This window comes from Carcharodon carcharias, chromosome 17 (assembly GCF_017639515.1).
Source record: "Carcharodon carcharias isolate sCarCar2 chromosome 17, sCarCar2.pri, whole genome shotgun sequence".
In the NCBI taxonomy this organism is placed as follows: domain Eukaryota; kingdom Metazoa; phylum Chordata; class Chondrichthyes; order Lamniformes; family Lamnidae; genus Carcharodon; species Carcharodon carcharias.
In genome coordinates, this window is record NC_054483.1 from 109917534 (window position 1) to 109934519 (window position 16986).

The 16986-nt window shown below is 44.8% G+C and overlaps 1 protein-coding gene across 4 annotated transcripts in view; it reads left to right on the top strand.

Moving 5' to 3' along the window:
* The window catches only part of slc25a28 (solute carrier family 25 member 28), a 166776-nt gene that overhangs the window by 105493 nt on the left and 44297 nt on the right, over positions 1 to 16986 (top strand). For 2 of the 4 annotated variants that reach the window (XM_041209562.1, XM_041209559.1), the window contains exon 4: positions 2324 to 2404. In XM_041209562.1, the coding sequence (XP_041065496.1) occupies positions 2324 to 2404 (81 nt within the window). Of the gene's footprint in view, positions 1 to 2323; positions 2695 to 16986 lie in introns of those variants that run through there. The other 2 variants (XM_041209557.1, XM_041209561.1) reach the window with 2 other exon arrangements.

The window sequence follows — 16986 nt, forward strand, 5'->3', positions numbered from 1 at the left end:
GCTCCCTCAAACAGCAGTGTGACAAGGAACAGATAATCTGTTTTTCAGTGATGTTGATTGAGGGACATGATATTGACCAGGACATAAGGAAGAACATCCCTTGCTCTTTGACAACATAATGCCTTGGAATTTTTTACATCCACCTGAGCGGACAGATTGGGACCCGGGTTTAACCCCCTCGGTCTTGGTGGTGTTAAAAAAGAGCTGCACTTAGATTGCAGTGTTTTAGAATAGAAGAGTGCAACAAATAGCACCAGTCGAGATCCAGAAAGGCAGTCTACTTGTCATGACAAATGAGGGCAGGTTCCAGGCTGAACTCCTGAAGGCTCTCCCATTTAATTAATTTCAGGAGGAGTAACCAAATGTCTTTCAAGGAACTAGTTGTCTTGAGGGAACATCTTGCTTGGATGTGTAAATGATGATTCATCTGCCCAGCAAAATGTCCTGTGGCCATCAAAAAGGCAGCTCAAAAACGAACTTGAAAAGTTGGCCAAGTTTGGAGATGAGAGCTTAAGTTTGCAAACCGCAGCGGGTAGTGTCCGCCTTCTGTGCATTGATGTTTATGATTCTGTAGAGAAATGGTTGAGTTGATCAGTCTCATTGAAGACCTATCCAGGGCCCAGACAGCTGAATGACTGACTTTGGTGGTGTCATTTCCATGAACCTGGGAAGATTAGAATCTCCAGAAATGTTGATAGAGATGTAAGGAGAAGCCTTAGCTGCACTTCTATTTGTTTACAATAAAAAACCTGCTGCTTCCTCTCTCTCTCTCTCTCTTTTCCCTCTTACACATGTACGGGCAATTGATCTACTTGTGCTCCAGGTGGCCCTGTACTCGGAGAATCAACATATGCATGAGTTGCTTCGGCCCAATCTAACGATTTACCTTCCAGTAGGTCCTCTGGTTTAAATCTTAGGGGTAAATTGGAAGGCAGGTTGGATAATGGAGCAGAGAAGTTAAAACATCCAATTTGTAGCCCATCCCAAATTCTTGCTTATTACTTTTGTTGACTGGAAACCTTTTAAGTGATAAAAACAAAAAAACTGCGGATGCTGGAAATCCAAAACAAAAACAGAATTACCTGGAAAAACTCAGCAGTTCTGTCGAAGGGTCATGAGGACTCGAAACGTCAACTCTTTTCTCCGCCGATGCTGCCAGACCTGCTGAGTTTTTCCAGAATGATAACTTGTTAAGGTTATGATCTGTCCGGGTAGTGCACAGGTTACTGTGTTTATCTAATCTGTCTTTGTGTTAACATCTTAACACAGCCATTGAACGACTTATACTAAAATAATGCACAAAGGAATTTTGTGCAAGCAGATTGATGAGGAGAAATGAAACCTAGGTGATATGCATAAACCAAAGTCATGGCAATAAGAGGTAAAGTTAAAAATCTATTATTGGGTCTGCTCAGATGCGAAGGGATCATATGTATTTCCATTCCTGTTGGGCCAGAGTTTTCTGTGCACCCAGAGTTTAATGTGCACCCTGTCATTAGTGTATGAATTATGGTGAGAGAGATGCCCGGTTAGTTGCAATCCACCAAAAGCTGCTGAGCAATTTTCACCATTCCGCCCATAGCCTCACGAAAACGTCTGCTTGCCCCCAACCTTCCCATGATCATCAAGAAATTGCTGCATTTGCGCTTTAATCACCAACAAAACCCACCTCTTAAAGTTAGGGCTGGCACTTAAGAGCATAAGCACTGTTTTAGTTACGAGATTTATGTCCTACAATCCCACTCTCTGTCTCATAAAAGGGAGCAATTGAAACTGTGGAGTCTCATTCCTGCAGGTATTAAATAATTCTTAGACAATTTGAAGATGTTTAAGTTTATTTTTTAAAATTATTTTTCTTACTTTTGTGTTCTGTCTCTTTTTGCTCCCTCTCCTGTCAGCCAATATTTCCTTCTTTTTGTTTCTCTTTCTGCATCTGATTTGACTCTAATTCACCCAATTTCCATTTCTGTCATACCTCTGGTTCTTAAAACTCATTGGTTAAGGAGATAGACTGTTAGTCTCATTGGTCACAATTATTCCAGATTCCCTGTTGCTCTCGCCGCGCTGTTACCAGCTCACACTTCTTACAAGTTATGGTGCAAAAAAGTTTTCAAACTGAGGAGTGAGAGAAATGTCTAAGAGTCGAACTAAAGTCTAGGCTTTTATATTTCCTTTTGTTACTATTAAAATAATCACCCACATTAAATAACTGGGAGACATCCGTTGCTAGTGACTGAAATCCATTGGATGCGATACTAATTTATGAAGGAGTGTAAACTGGTACCGTGACCTCATTGTGTATTGATTGCTTGTCTCTATGCAGGTATTAAAGTCCCAAGTGGAGCCATTCTCAAATCAAGCGTACAAAGATCGGGCAGGTTGTACCACGGACTCTGCCCGGGAGGTGAGGTTGAATATCACCCTCGTTATCAAATCATTATCATATTGCTATCTGTGGAATCTTGCTGCACACAAATTGGCAGCTGTCTTTCCTGCATTACAATGATAACAACACTTCAGAAGGTGGCTGTGTGTGTTGCCATGTGATGTGAAGGGCTCTATATGAATGCAAATTCCTTTCCTTCTGTACCTCACATCAACTGTTGAGAGTTTTCTTCTGACAGCAAGAGTCCACCTCCATGTCTGTCCTATGCATGGCCTGGGAAAAGGGGAGAGAAAAAAAAACACATACAGCTTTAATCCACAGAGTGTAAAGTGACTCTGCTGTAATTAAAAACCAAATGCTGGATCAATGGGAGAATGACAGCTTTATGTACTTCTGTGTGTTTGTGTTATTCTCTCTCTCTCTCTCTGTGCCCTTAAACATTTAACTTCTGTGTATCACGAGCATTCAAAAAAAAAGCAATGGTGAAAGGTGTGCTAGGGGCAATAGCGTAGTTTTAGTTTCCACCAGGTTAAAAAAAGAAACTGCAGAAATGTGTGGTGTTGATAACACGAAGCTAATTCTTGACTTTGCACCCAAGAATGTCAACTTGAAGATTAGACTTTGGAGAGGGAGCGTTGAAGGAGTAGAGTTATTGTCTGCCTGTAGCCTGATGCTGTGTGATTTTAATCCCTTTGCACCCCCTTAAGACAAAACCATTATGACTTGACAGTTACTGCCAGCAAGCTCATATTTCCTAAGTGACAGCTCCTTTCGGGATAAAAAAGGGGGCCAAGAAATTTTTCTGTGACATTGCTAGGTGAGAAAAAAGCCTTAATCTAATCTCAGTGGTCCAATGTTCTTTTATAAACTGTTAGCCTGCAGCACAAGTCAAAAGCCTTTGATAAACCTTTATTCTCTCCCTCCCCTCTCATTTTATTTGGCAAATACAAAAAGAGTTTCTGTGCCTTTGGAGCTATGTCTATTGGGAGGACTGTCTGTGCCTCTGAAGGACTCAGTTCCACCATTTTACCCCACTGTGAATTCTTGTCCTCTGTGTGATCCACTCACAGAGAGTTTTACTTTGTTGAAACCGTTTCACTGTAAAAGGCAGTTGGAGTGTTGCTTTGATTGCCTCTTGAGCCTTAGTTCAATAAAAACCATCCACAAAGACTGACTGGGCTATGGGGAAAGTTAAAAGTTTTAAAATCATAAAAGCATAGGACCTTACAGCAGAGAAGGAGGCCATTCTGCCCATTGTGCTTGTGCTGGCTCTTTGAAAGAGCAATTCAATTAGTTCCTCTCCACTAGCCTTGCAAACCTTTCCTCTTTGAGTCTATATCCAATTCCCCTTTGAAAGTTACTACTGAATCTGCTTCCACCATCCTGTCAGGCAGTGTGTTCCAGATCCCAATTTGCTGCGTAAAAATAATTCTCCTCAGCGGTATAACAGTGACTACACCTCACAGGAACACAGGAGTGTGGGACTGGGAGGAAGCCATTCAGCCCCTCCAGCCCGATCCACTGCAATTCAATTAGACTGTGGTTGATCTGCAACCTAACTTCATGTAACTTCAAATCCGTTGATGATGTTTATCTGATCTAATGTGTTTTTGTAACAAAGTAACTTTACTGTTGCAGAGATAGTGCCAGTTTGTTGGGCTTTCCATCTGATCTTTCCATTTCTCAGCATGAGGGTTGCTTCCCTTCAGGCTAAACATGTTACAGATCGGATCAGAGAGGCAGTGAGTTAGTGTTCTTTGAGTGTAAGTCAGGATTTGCTGACAGAAAGAGAACCCATGAGGGTTCTCTAGTCACAGAAGAGAATAATGACCAGTGCAAGCCAGTCCAGTGCCCTTGGTGGCTCCTTTAGAACTGTTTTTCCTCTCTAGATCTAAGTGTGATACTGAAGAGAAAGCAGGTGGGAAGGAAAAGATCCCATGAGATTTTGCTATGCACAAATTGGCTGCACTGTTAATTACAACAGTGATTACACTTCAAAAAGTACTTCATTGGCTGTAAAGTGTTTTGGGTAGGCTTGCCAACTGCGATTAAATGTATTCCTTGAGGTATCATCACATGACTTGACCCCATACTCCTGCCATTAGTCAGCCAACACATCCATCATTGTGACGCACTGCCTTCCTATGCTAACTGGAAAGCAAAAAGACTCATTACCCAATTGAATGATGCATGATTGTCGGCAAAACACACACACACACACACACACACACACACACACACAACCTCCCCCCACCCAGCCCATTTTCAATATTTTTATATCTGGTAAACAAAAAGTTCAAAGAAGATGACAAAAAAAACCAATATTTTTTAATATCACAGAATCTCACAGTGTAGAAGAGGCCCTTTGGCCCATCAAGTCTGCACCGATACGTGAGAAATGCCTGACCTACCTACCTGATGATTTTCTCCAGGGTTGCACACAGCATTGTCCTGGAGATTGATCTTCAACTCCTGGAGACTCCAGGTCATTCCTGAAGGGTTGGCAGCCCTAGCTTTGGGACATCCTAATGTCTTTTAATTCTTGTTTCATTGCCCACCATCCAGCTACCAGCATTGCTTTCTGCAGGCATACAAGAGAGATTCCAATTTCTTTCAAATCGACCCTGCCAAACACTCCCTGGAGCTGAGGTTCCCAATGCACACATTAAGAGAAAATTAAGAGAAACGGCAGAATGAAGTGACAGATGCCATTTTTACTTTTTAAAAATTTATTCATTCACTAGATGGTAAGGCCGAATTTATTGCCCAACCGTACTTGCCCTTGAAGAGGTAGTGGTGAGCTGCCATCTTGAACTGCTGCAGATCATGTGATGTAGGCACACACCCAATACTGTAGCCTCCTCCAGCCCTACCACCTTGCCAAAATACCTATATTCGCCAATTCTGGCCTCTTGATCATCCTCAAATTTAATTGCTCCATCATTGGTGGCTGTGCCTTCACCTGCCTACATCCTAAGCGCTTTGGAATTGCTTCCCTAAACCTCTCTGCCTCTCTACCTTTAGCATAGTAAAGCATCCCAAGGCGCTTCACAGAAGCGTTATCAAAAAAATTTGACGCCAAGCCACATTGGAGATGTTAGGAGAGACGACCAAAAACTTAGCCACAGAGGTAGATTTTAAGGAGCGTCTTGTAGGAGGAAACCTTATTCCATAGTACATTTAGCACAGAAACTGCCAAATAGGCCCAACTGACCAATGCTAATTTTTATGTTCCACATGAGCCCTCTCCCATCCTACTTCATCTAACCCTATCTGAATATCCAGCTATTCCCTTCTCCCACATGTACTTATCCAGCTTCCCCTTAATCATCAAAACTGTTCACCTCAACTACGCCCTGTGGTAGCATGGTAATGTTCTCACCACTCTGAGTAAAGAAGTTTCTCTACAGTTTTGCAGAAACTGTGATTGGCATGGCCTGGGCAAAAGGGCATCTGTGACATTGCTGAACAATGGCATCAACTATGTACTCCTGAACCAATGAGGTTAAAGGATTGAGAAATAAACAGATATATTTCCAAGTCAGGAAGGTGAGTGGCTTGGAGGGGAAATTCCACATGGCAATGTTCCCATCTATCTGCTACCCTTGTCCTTCTGGATGGTAGTGGTTGTGGGTTTGGAAGGTGCTATTGAGGGAGCCTTGGTGTGTTCCTTCAGTGCATCTTGTAGATGGTACACACACTGCCGCTACTGTGCATCGGTGCTGGAGGGAGTGAATGTGGATGGGGTGCCAATCAAGCAGACTGTTTTGTCCTGGATGGTGTCAAGCTTCTTGAGTGTTGTGGGAGCTGCACTCATCCAGGCAATTGGAGAGTATTCCACCGTACTCCTGACTTGTGCCTCGTAGTTGGTGGACAGGCTTTGCGGAGTCGGGAGTGAGTTTTTCGCCACAGGATTCTTAGTCTCTGACCTGCTCTTGTAGCCACAGTATTTATATGGCTAGTCCAGTTTGGTTTCCAGTCAATGGTGACCCCCAGGATGTTGATAGTGGGGGATTCAGCATAGGTAATGACATTCAATTTCAAGGAGCAATGGTTAGATTCTCTCTTGTTGAAGATTGTCAGAGGCATAACGGTAATGGAGAGTGAAATAGAGTGGGTGAATTTAATGTCAAAATAGGTACAGAAAGAGAAATAAAAAGGGAGAAAGAAAGATTTGATTAATGGAGAGAGAGGGAAAGATGGAAATGCATTTTTTAAATATAAAATTTGACATTTATTAAATTTCAATAACAATCACAACCTGAAAGAATGACACTCCACACTTTTAATTATTCTGTCATAATTGAATAGCTGCAGTGTGTGTAAGCTGAGAGATTTGGGAATGTGACTTCCACCAATGCTAAGGGGGAAAATGCTCTGCTGGTTGGAGTCATATCTAGCACAAAGAAAGGTGGTTGTGGCTGTTGGAGGTCAATCATCTCAGCTCCAGGACATCACTGCAGGAGTACCTCAGGGTAGTGTCCTTGGCCCAACCATCTCCAGCTGCTTCATCAGTGACCTTCCATCATAAGGTCGGAAGTGGGGATGTTCGCAATGATTACATGATGTTCATTACCATTCATGACTCCTCAGAAAGTGAAATAGTCCATGTCCAAATGCGGCAAGACCTGGAAAATATCCAGGCTTGGGCTGACAAGTGGCAAGTAACATTCATGCCTCACAAGTGCCAGACAATGACCATCTCTAAGAAGAGAGAATCTAACCCCTTGACATTCAATGACAATACCATTGCTGAATCACCCCACTATCAACATCCTGGGGGTTACCATTGACCAGAAATTGAACTGGACTAGCCATATAAATACTGTGGCTACAAGAGCAGTTCAGAGGCTAGGAATCGTGTGGCAAATAACTCACCTCCTGACTCCCCAAATGCTGTCCAACATCTAAAAGGTACAGGCCAGGAGTGTGATGGAATGCTCTCTATTTGCCTGGATGACCACCGCTCCAACAACACTCAAGAAGCTTGACACCATCCAAGACAAAGCAGCCCACGTGATTGGCACCCCATCCACAAACATTCACTCCCTCCACCACCAACCCACAGTAGCAGCAGTGTGTGTACCATCTACAAATGCACTGCAAGAATTCACTAACGATCCTCAGACAGCACCTTCCAAACCCACGACCGCTACTATCCAGAAGGACAAGGGCAGCACACAGATGGGAACGCCACCACCTGCAATTTCCCCTCCAAGCCGCTCACCATCCTGACTTGGACAGTTCCTTCTCTGTCGCTGGGCCAAAATCATGGAATTCCCTCCCTAAGAGCACTTTGGGTGTATCTACACCACATGGACTGTAGCGGTTCAAGAAGGCAGCTCACCACCACCTTCTCAAGGGCAATTAGGGATGGGCAATAAATGCTGGCCTAGCGAGTGACGCCCACACTCCATTAAAGAATTTTAAAAGGTGTACGAGGGTTGGGATGAAGCTATTAATGTTAGGTATGAGTTGTCGTTGATAGTGATTGCTAGTAGATGAGGGTATGGTTCTTTGAACAGTGTGTGAGGTTTGTGTTGAAGTTTGTGGGATATGGCATTTGAAGACACGTTCACTGACCTTGACCGCTCGTGTGAGGCCATTAAACACCTAGCGGTGCTGCAGCCAGCTTCTCTGGGCATTGGCGGCTGTGGCTGTCAGGCCCTCAACTGCCTTCGCAAAGTTTGCCTGGAAGGCCTTCTCATGCCATCTCTCGTCTTCTCCATTTCCTACACCATGGCCTCTAGTGCAGCGCTGGAAAGCCATGGAGCTCTCTCTCCATCTTTTTGTGCCATTTCTGTGTCTTTCTCATGTAAAAAGCATTCTTAGAATGACTTGCAGCACCTGCTCAAGCCAAAGTGCACCTCCTCTTTGAAAGGTGCAGGCTGGCTTTAAGTACTGAAGGCGAGCTTTAACTCATGCTAGCTTCTCACAACTTGAGGTCCCCTGCTCGGGCATGCAGCCAGTACAATCACTTCAGTTAGCAGGCACTACAATGTTTGTATGTTGCCTGCATCAGAAGCAGTGGGCGAAGGGTAATCCCACATCACGATCCCTCAGTCCTCTCTCAGGAGCTATCAAATTTCGCAGCCCCCAAATCTCTTAACTGCCACACACACACCCACATCTCACTTTTTGCAAACTATTAATAATTAAAATATTTGCAGTGAGAACTGAATTGGAGGCTAAACAAATCGGTAAAACACTGCATTAGCAGCAACGTCAGTGGTTGAAGTTAATGCTTGGGTAAACTACATGTCAAAACAGCAGATAAACAGCAGCTGAAATGGATGTTCAGTGCTACATTACATTAGCAATCAGCCTCACTTATCACAGCAAATTGTGTGAAAAGCGTAGACTAAACAAGCCCCACGGGCACAAAATTGGGACAAATATGAGAATGGCTCCTTGAAAATGCACAAACCTTTATCGCCAAGTACACTCAGACTCCATTGTCCTCTGAGCCGGGGATGTTTCTGAACTTCTGTTGATCTTCTAACAGAGAAAGAAATCTCAAGGAGCAGTCCTGCCAAGTTTTTATATACCAAAGAGACTCTCTTCGGTTGGTATAACAGGGTCAAGGTAGTGAAGCAGAACGCAAGAGGGCCACAGTACACCACATTCCTTCCTGGGAACTCTCAAACCCCAATCCTATTCAAAATGAGGGCTTCTATAGTTTGTCAATAACCACAGGAAATACATAGCACATCAGTCCACAGCTAGAAGGAGATCTGATGGTGGAAGTACCTGACAGATAAAGATAAAGGCAGGATGATGATGAATGAATTGCTAAGAGACATCCCGGAGAGGATGGTGGTTAAGGTGAGGGAGGGGAAATCCGAACTAATGCTTTAAGGTATGCCAGAACAAGAGGCCACAGGTCGAAGGCCCTATTGGCCACATTAGGGCCAATCCCAAGGAACATTTCTTCACCTCGAAACTGATCAGCAGTGGAATTGGGTTGTCAAGTTGCTGAGGGCCAAACACTGTATTTACTGACGAGACAGCCAGATGTTGTAAGGGGAGGTTTGGTATTCTGCAAGAATGGATCATATTCCTCTTCATTTGGGCTGATTATGTTACCTTGTGACCTGTTCTTTCTTTCTACAGATGCTGACTGACCTGACCAGCTATATATTTGCAGCATTTGTAGTCTTTATTTTTCACACCTTAACTGTGATAGATGGTTTATTGGCTGGGGGTTGGCAAAGTCTTGCAGGACACCGTGCAGTGTGTAGACTGAGGAATATGAAATTGTCACCAATTACTGTAGCATTGCCCACCTCTGCCCCTACTCAACATTCACTGAGTTGGAAATTAAGCACCTGATCCACCAACATGGCACAGATGTGGTCAGAAGGCTCCTCCATATGTCCAGCCATTCCTTATCCGAACAGATTCACTTGACTCCTTTCCTTTATGTAGGATCTGTGAGGTCTGAATCCATGGACATTGCACAAACCAAGTTGGTCCTCCCTCTGTCACCTGGCCCTCATCCCAGCCATTTTGCTCCTCCTCACCTGGACACTGTGGCCTGAATTTTTCAATTGGGTCCCGGGAGTGGACGGGAAACAGACCCCTGACCACGATCAGCCCCTGACCACGATTTCACGCTAGCTGGCCAATTAACGGGGCCGGCCAGTGTGAAACACATGCTGAGAAAGGCTCAACGCTGTCGGTGGGGGTGGGAAGAGGGTGGGAACTGATGTCACCGCTGCTGAGCATTTCCAGTGAGCTCCCTGAGGGCAGACAGCTGCCTCAGAGAGCTGCAGACCTCCACAGAATAAACCAAACAATAAAAATGCTGCGGAATATGTCAATGCAGCTCAATCAAGCACCTGAAAGCATACCACATAACAAAACAGTCCTCAGTTATCTCTTTTTATTTTATTTCCCCACGGAGATTTCATCCTGTCCTAGATCAAGATTTGAGCAAAAATGTGAAGGCCACCTGGCCGATTGGCCCTTCCACCAATTGTAAAAGTGTACAGGCTATGAAAAGTCGCTTTCAATTGCCTCCTTAATGGGCTTAATAGCCCGCTTAATTGTCAGCGGGCACACTTCCGACAGCCGCTTGCGCCCACTGAGCAAGATATCGTTTGAATGCGCATTGACGTCGCGATGCTCGCCCAACGTCATCTTGTGCTATTTCGCGGCTGGACAGGTCAGGTGCATGCTCGCCCGCAGGACATAAAATTCTGGCCTGTGATTCACCCGGTATTAGGATCATTAGGAATAGCTGCCTGAACAAAGACTGATCTCAAGGTCCACTTAGTTCACTTTTTCCCATGCTGGCAGTTAAACGATACAATGTTAATGGAGCGGTTGACTGAACAGTGGTGTATGGCTGTGATTATTGGAGTTAGAAAGGGGGCTAGTTTGATCTGGGAAGAATGCATAAGAAATTAAGCAGGAAATGCATTATGAGGGAACAATTTGCGACATGCATTCTACGCAAGAGAAAGAGAAAAGTTGCATTTATATTGTTTCCTCAAGATGTTCCAAAGTCCTTAATAGTTGATGAATTATTATTTTAAGTGTTGTCACTGTGGTTATGTAGACAAGTGTGACAGCCAATCTGCTCAACAAGACCCCACCAAATGAGGGAAGAAACAGTTTTAGTTGGTGTTGGTTGAGGGACGAGCATTCACCAGAGAAATCTCCGGCTCTTATTCCAACAGTGTCGGGAATATTTTCTGTCTAGCCGAACAGACAGACAGAGTTTCAGTCTGATGCCTTGTCAGAGAGGATGGCACCTCTGAAAATGCCTCAGCACGGTACTCGAGTGTCATTGCTCAAGCCTGTGCTTGGACAGATAGATAGATAGATAGATAGATAGATAGGTTCTTGATTGGCAAGGGGATCAAAGGTTACAGGGAGAAGGCGGGAGAATGGGGTTGAAAAACTTATCAGCCATGATTGAATGGTGGAGCAGGCTCGATGGGCCGAATGGCCTAATTTCTGCTCCTATGTCTTATAGTCTTATGGTCAGTACTTGCCGTAGATAGCTGGCTGCTCTGTAGCTTGACCTTTATGGATCAGTTTGAGAAGACAGGAGCAACAATTGTACTGACCAAGCTACTACAATAGGCAGTTAGTATAAAAGTTGGATGTGACCCTAAACCTTTGGAGGACAGGCAGCCATTTGTTGGAATTTACTGAACATTTGTTCTTTCCTCCTGTTTTCCTATTCCCCCTCCAGGCAGTTTTTTCTATATCCTCAACTCCATGTAGAGCCTCATGGCCTGGGAATCGACCAATCAATAACACTGTAGGCCATTTAACCCATAAAGTGAAATCATGATGATTCAATCTCGGGTGACATGAAATTCTGGTTATGTCAAAGGCGTCAACCACTCCCGTCGGCTGAATAGCAAATCCCATAGAACGACGCCAGTGATAAGTCGAAATTCCAGATTGGTAACTCCTGATTGGCTGAACTTTTCCAGAACTAGAGCTAACTCCCAACATTTTTCAGTGCAAAGCCCCAGCCTTTAATGAGGTCCGGCCATTGGAAGCTGTGACCAAATTGGTTAAAGACTTTTACACACGTGTGCAGCTTTACTTGGTGTTTGAACCTGTCATTTATGACATGCGCTGCATTTGTGGGCATATCGGGTTACATAGACATGCCACCATGTGGAAATGGGGCCTCTCGGCTATCGCGAATCTCCGCTTAACACAAAGATTTCTGGGTGGATCCCCTAGGATTTTACTCATCCAGATTTTACTGTATATGGATGTTAAGAATACCGGTATAAGAAATTGGCACCTCGAGCCCTGCTCTGCAATTCAATAAGATCGTTGCTGTTTTTCTACCTCAACCCCTTTTTCAACCCCATCTCCATATCCCTTGATTGCCTTAGTATTCAATAAACTATTGATGGCAGCCCTGAATATACTCATCAACCGAGCATCCATAGCCCTCTGGCCTAGAGAATTTCTAAGATTTGACACATTCTGAGTGAAGAAATTGCTGCTCATTTCAGTCCTGAATGGATGACCCCTTTTTCTCAATTTTAGACTCTCCACCGGGGAAACTGCCTCTCAGCATCAGAATTTTATATTTCTCAATGAGATCACCTTTCATTCTTCTAAAGTCAAGAGACTATAGGCCCATTCTTCTCAATCTCTCCTTATATAGCCAACCCTCTCACCCCAGTAATCAACTGTCATTGTACCCCTCTAAGGTAAACAAATCCTTCCTTCAGTAATTAGACTAAAACTAAGGAGAACATACCACTTGCTTCTATTTTGTTTCTCTCTGACTCTTTTCAGTGTTTTTCCAGCAGACGGAACTTAAAACACTGCAGTAAAGACAGTTTAGGATGAAAGCTTGGCAGCTTTCTTCAGGTGTGCCATTTTGTTTTAGATTTGTGTCTTGGCCCTGTAGGTGGAGCAGACTGAATAGAGCCTGTCTACTGTCTCCTTCAGGCCAGTTATCCAGTTATATTGAGGTTTCTCTTCTGCCCCAACACCCTGATCAACTCCAGTTCAGCACCAACGAATCAGGGTGTCTGCAGGCGAGAAACCCCCATTTTCTGCATCTCTCCAACTCTGACCACTTGTGGATTCTGCTCTCCTACCGTCCTCCTCCACCCCCAGCATGACTTCCTTAACCCCACCACTGGTGACCATGCCTTCAGCTATCTAAGCCCATAACTCTGTAATTCCCTCTCTAAAAGCCCCCTACCTCTCCACTTTTAAGGTGCTCCTTAAAAACTACCTTTTTAACCAAGCTTTTGGTCTTCTGTTCTCATGGGCGAAATTTAATCCAGGTAGTCAGGTTCTCGCCTGCTGGCTGAAGGTCCAGTGGGAGCACCATTTTGCCTCCTTGGGGAAGGCACCATACTAAGTACCTATAAGTGACCACCATCAGCCTCACACCTGGATTAAAGTGGCAGATGGAATTTAACCCTGAAAAATGTGAGGTGATACACTTTGGAAGGAGTAACTTGACAAGGAAGTAGTCAATGAACGACATGGTACTAGGAAGTTTTGAGGAACAAAGGGACCTTGGCGTGTGTGTCCATAGATCTCTGAAGGCAGAGGGGCATGTTTTGGAGTGGTGAAAAAAGGCATATGGGACACTCGCCTTTATCAATTGAGGCATAGATTACAAAAGTAGGGAGGTCATGTTGGAGTTGTATAGAACCTTGGTGAGGCCACAGCTGGAGTGCTGTGTGCAGTTCTGGTCGCCACATTATAGGAAGGATGTGATTGCACTGGAGGGGGTGCAGAGGAGATTCACCAGGATGTTGCCTGGGATGAAACATTTAAGTTATGAAGAGAGGTTGGATAGACTTGGGTTGTTTTCATTAGAGCAGAGAAGACTGAGGGGTGACCTGATCGAGGTGTACAAGATTATGAGGGACATGGACAGGGTGGATAGGGAGCAGCTGTTCCCCTTAGTTGAAAGGTCAGTCATAAGGGGGCATAGGTTCAAGGTGAGGGGCAGTTTAGGGGGGATGTGAGGAATAACTTTTTTACTCAGGGGGTGGTGACGGTCTGGAATGCGCTGCCTGGGAGGGTGGTGGAGCCGGGTTGCCTCACATCCTTTAAAAAGCACAGATGAGCACTTGGCACGTCATAACATTCAAGGCTATGGGCCAAGTGCTGGAAAATGGGATTAGGTAGGTAGGTCAGGTGTTTCTCAAATGTCGGTGCAAACTCAATGGGCCGAAAGGCCTCTTCTGCACTGTGTGATTCTGTGATTAAGGACACCAGAAGTGGAAATCCCACCACCTGAGCTGCCAGCCAATCAGCAGGAGCAGTGGCAACTATTGGCAATGCACCCACCAGCAGCCTAGGATCAATGAAGAACCCAAGGCCAAAGATGAGTGAGGGCAGGATGGGGGAAGGGGGGGGGGTCACAGGTGGGGGGATCATGGCAGAGGGGGAGTGAAGGGGGGTCAGAAAAAGGGGCATGAGGTGGCTTATACTGAGTGCCTTTGAATGAGGAACCTCTCTCCCACCCCAGGAGCCCGGTGAGGTTTGCTTTATGGCCTTCCCATGTGGCACCTCCCCCACCTGCCATTGGTTGAATCTCAGCGGCATCAAGATGATCACCCTTTTAAGAGCCTCAGTTAGAGTCCAGGCGGGAGGCTGTCCACAGGCCTTTCCGTACCCGTCTTAACCTAACAGATGTGGCAATGCAGTGGGGTTTCACCTGATTAAATGCCCCGCTGGCCTCCAAACTTGTTGCTAGGAGTGGCAGTAAATTCTGCTTAATGTCTCCTCCTTTGGCTCAATGTTAATTCTTGTCAGATCAGGTTCCAAGGAGCACCTTGGACCATTTTACTATGTTAAAGGCACTATATAAATGCCAGTTGTTGTTGTTTAAGTGGTTGTTCATAAACGAGGTCTAGCTTTGCCAGAGTGTCTACTGACATCACTTTGTTAGCTAATGGGTTGAAGATGGGGCAGGACTTGCAGCTAACCGTCTAAGTTATAATTAAAAATGTCCATTTATTGAGCAAATAGACTTGTATAAAGAGGCCCTGCGAACTACAGCAAACAGAACACATGGCTGAAACTACAGCAAAGTCTCCCGATAAAAGCAGGATTATTTCCCCAGCAAAGTGTTTTGAGTGGCAAATAGTTGCATAATAGCAAGTGATTATGTCTCTAGAAAAATAGCGAGTGGAGGATAGTTACATAAAGCAAATCCTGTGCTTAAAATCAATCCCAGTCACGTGCAGCAGTGCAATCTCTGGGCTTGAATGATGGACAGGTACCCAATCATCATCCTCCTGCCTAGGAATAGTAGTGTAGCTGTATGCAGCCACCTCCTGCTTGGTGAAATTCAGGTATAAAAGCTCAGCGCATTTTGCAATCCTCTCCTCCTTGGGCTGCTTTTAGGGAGACATTAACATGATGCTTATTTTTAATAGCGCAGGGAGGAATCTAATACCTGTGAACACAAGTGTTCATACCAGAACTCTGCCAATGGGAAAATATGTTTCAGCATGTCAGGAAAATAGGGAATAACCAAACTGGATGTGAGCAGCCAGGCAAACCCGCTCCCCCAAAATAAAAAAGAAACACTTTGGACTGCTTTGTTAATGCTCGCCTAGCAGATCCACAGTGACTTCCAAGGCTGTAGTATCATTCTCCAGGAATGTTGGCTTGGGAAAATATAACAGGAGCTGTGAAAGACGAGCATTCAACCGATGGCAAAGCGGGTGTAGGGAGGGAGAAAAAAAGTCTGTCAGAATTTCTAAACATCTTTCAGATACGGTCACCGATCACACACCTGTTGGGTCAAATTGTACATATTTTTGAAAGCAAAACTTGGCTTCTCCTCCAAATCCCATTTGAACAGAGTTGAAGGACCTCACACTGGAGGCCGCCAGAGTTTAAAACTGAACCTTAATTTTCCTTTACTTGCAGGCATTTGAATATGAGGCTGTTTAGATTGAGGGATTCCAGGCATTGTGGAGCCGCAAATGTTATTATGTAAAATGTCCTTTACTTGCAAGAGAAGAAAAAACTTTTTGATGCTGCAGGTTAAACGCATTATACAGGCACCCTCCAAACAAATGGGTGGCAGCTGTGCTCCCAGGCCTGTGCTAATGCCTTGTTTAGAATTCCGGTAACTTTAACTGGCATGTTATGACCCCAGGAGTTGCACCTGTGACTGGGATAACTGGGTGAGCCTTCAAAATGATTGTGTTGGTGCGAAGCTTCACGTTGTATCTCATGTTTAACTGGTCACACTCTAGGGGAAGATCTGGGCTGCCACTGTGCTCTAGTGGCCTCATAAGCCTAAAGAACGGACTCAGTTGATGGCTAATGCTGAACAGGACCGTGGCAAAATACAAGAAGATGTTCGCAAACTTGCAGAACGGGCGGGTAAATGGCAAATTAATTTTAATGCAGGTAAATGTGAGGTAACGCATTTTGGTAGGAGGAATAAGGAGGCCACATATTCCTTAGAAAATAAGTGGAAATCAGGTATAAGAGAAAGGGACGCTAAGGCAACAGATTCACAAATCATTCAAATTAGTGAGCAGGATTTTCGGGTCATCAGGCGGGCCTGGTAGGCGGGACCCGAGAGCAGCCGGTTAACAGCCCTCCGACCGCGATTTCACGCTGACCAACCAATTAACAGGCAGCCCAGCGGGAAACACGCGCTGAAAGGCTCAGCGCAGCCGGGGCTAGGGCGGGCGGGTGGGGGTAGGGCGAGCGCTGAAGTTTGCACAGACACGGGGCAATGAAAACTCCCCGAAGGCACAGAGCTGCCTCGGGGGGAGGTGGGGGGGGGGGGGGTGCTGAAGAATTTTAAAATCAAAAATAAAGATTTGGAAATTCTGAGAAAAAAAATGTCCCCACTTAGGACTCACTCACATGAACACACACATAATAAAAATCATGTTAAAGCGTTTTAATTTTTTAAAAAATTAATGTTGGAAACCTCATCCCGCCCGTGGATGAGGTTTCCTCAAGTAGGCAAAGGCCACCCTGGCCAATTCACCCACCCGCCAACCATAAGGTTGGAAGGGCAGCAAAAAAAATCCCTCTTAATTAATACTTTAATGACCTCAATAGGCCTCTTAATTGGCGCGCGCCCACCAACGGAATTATCCCTCCAGTGC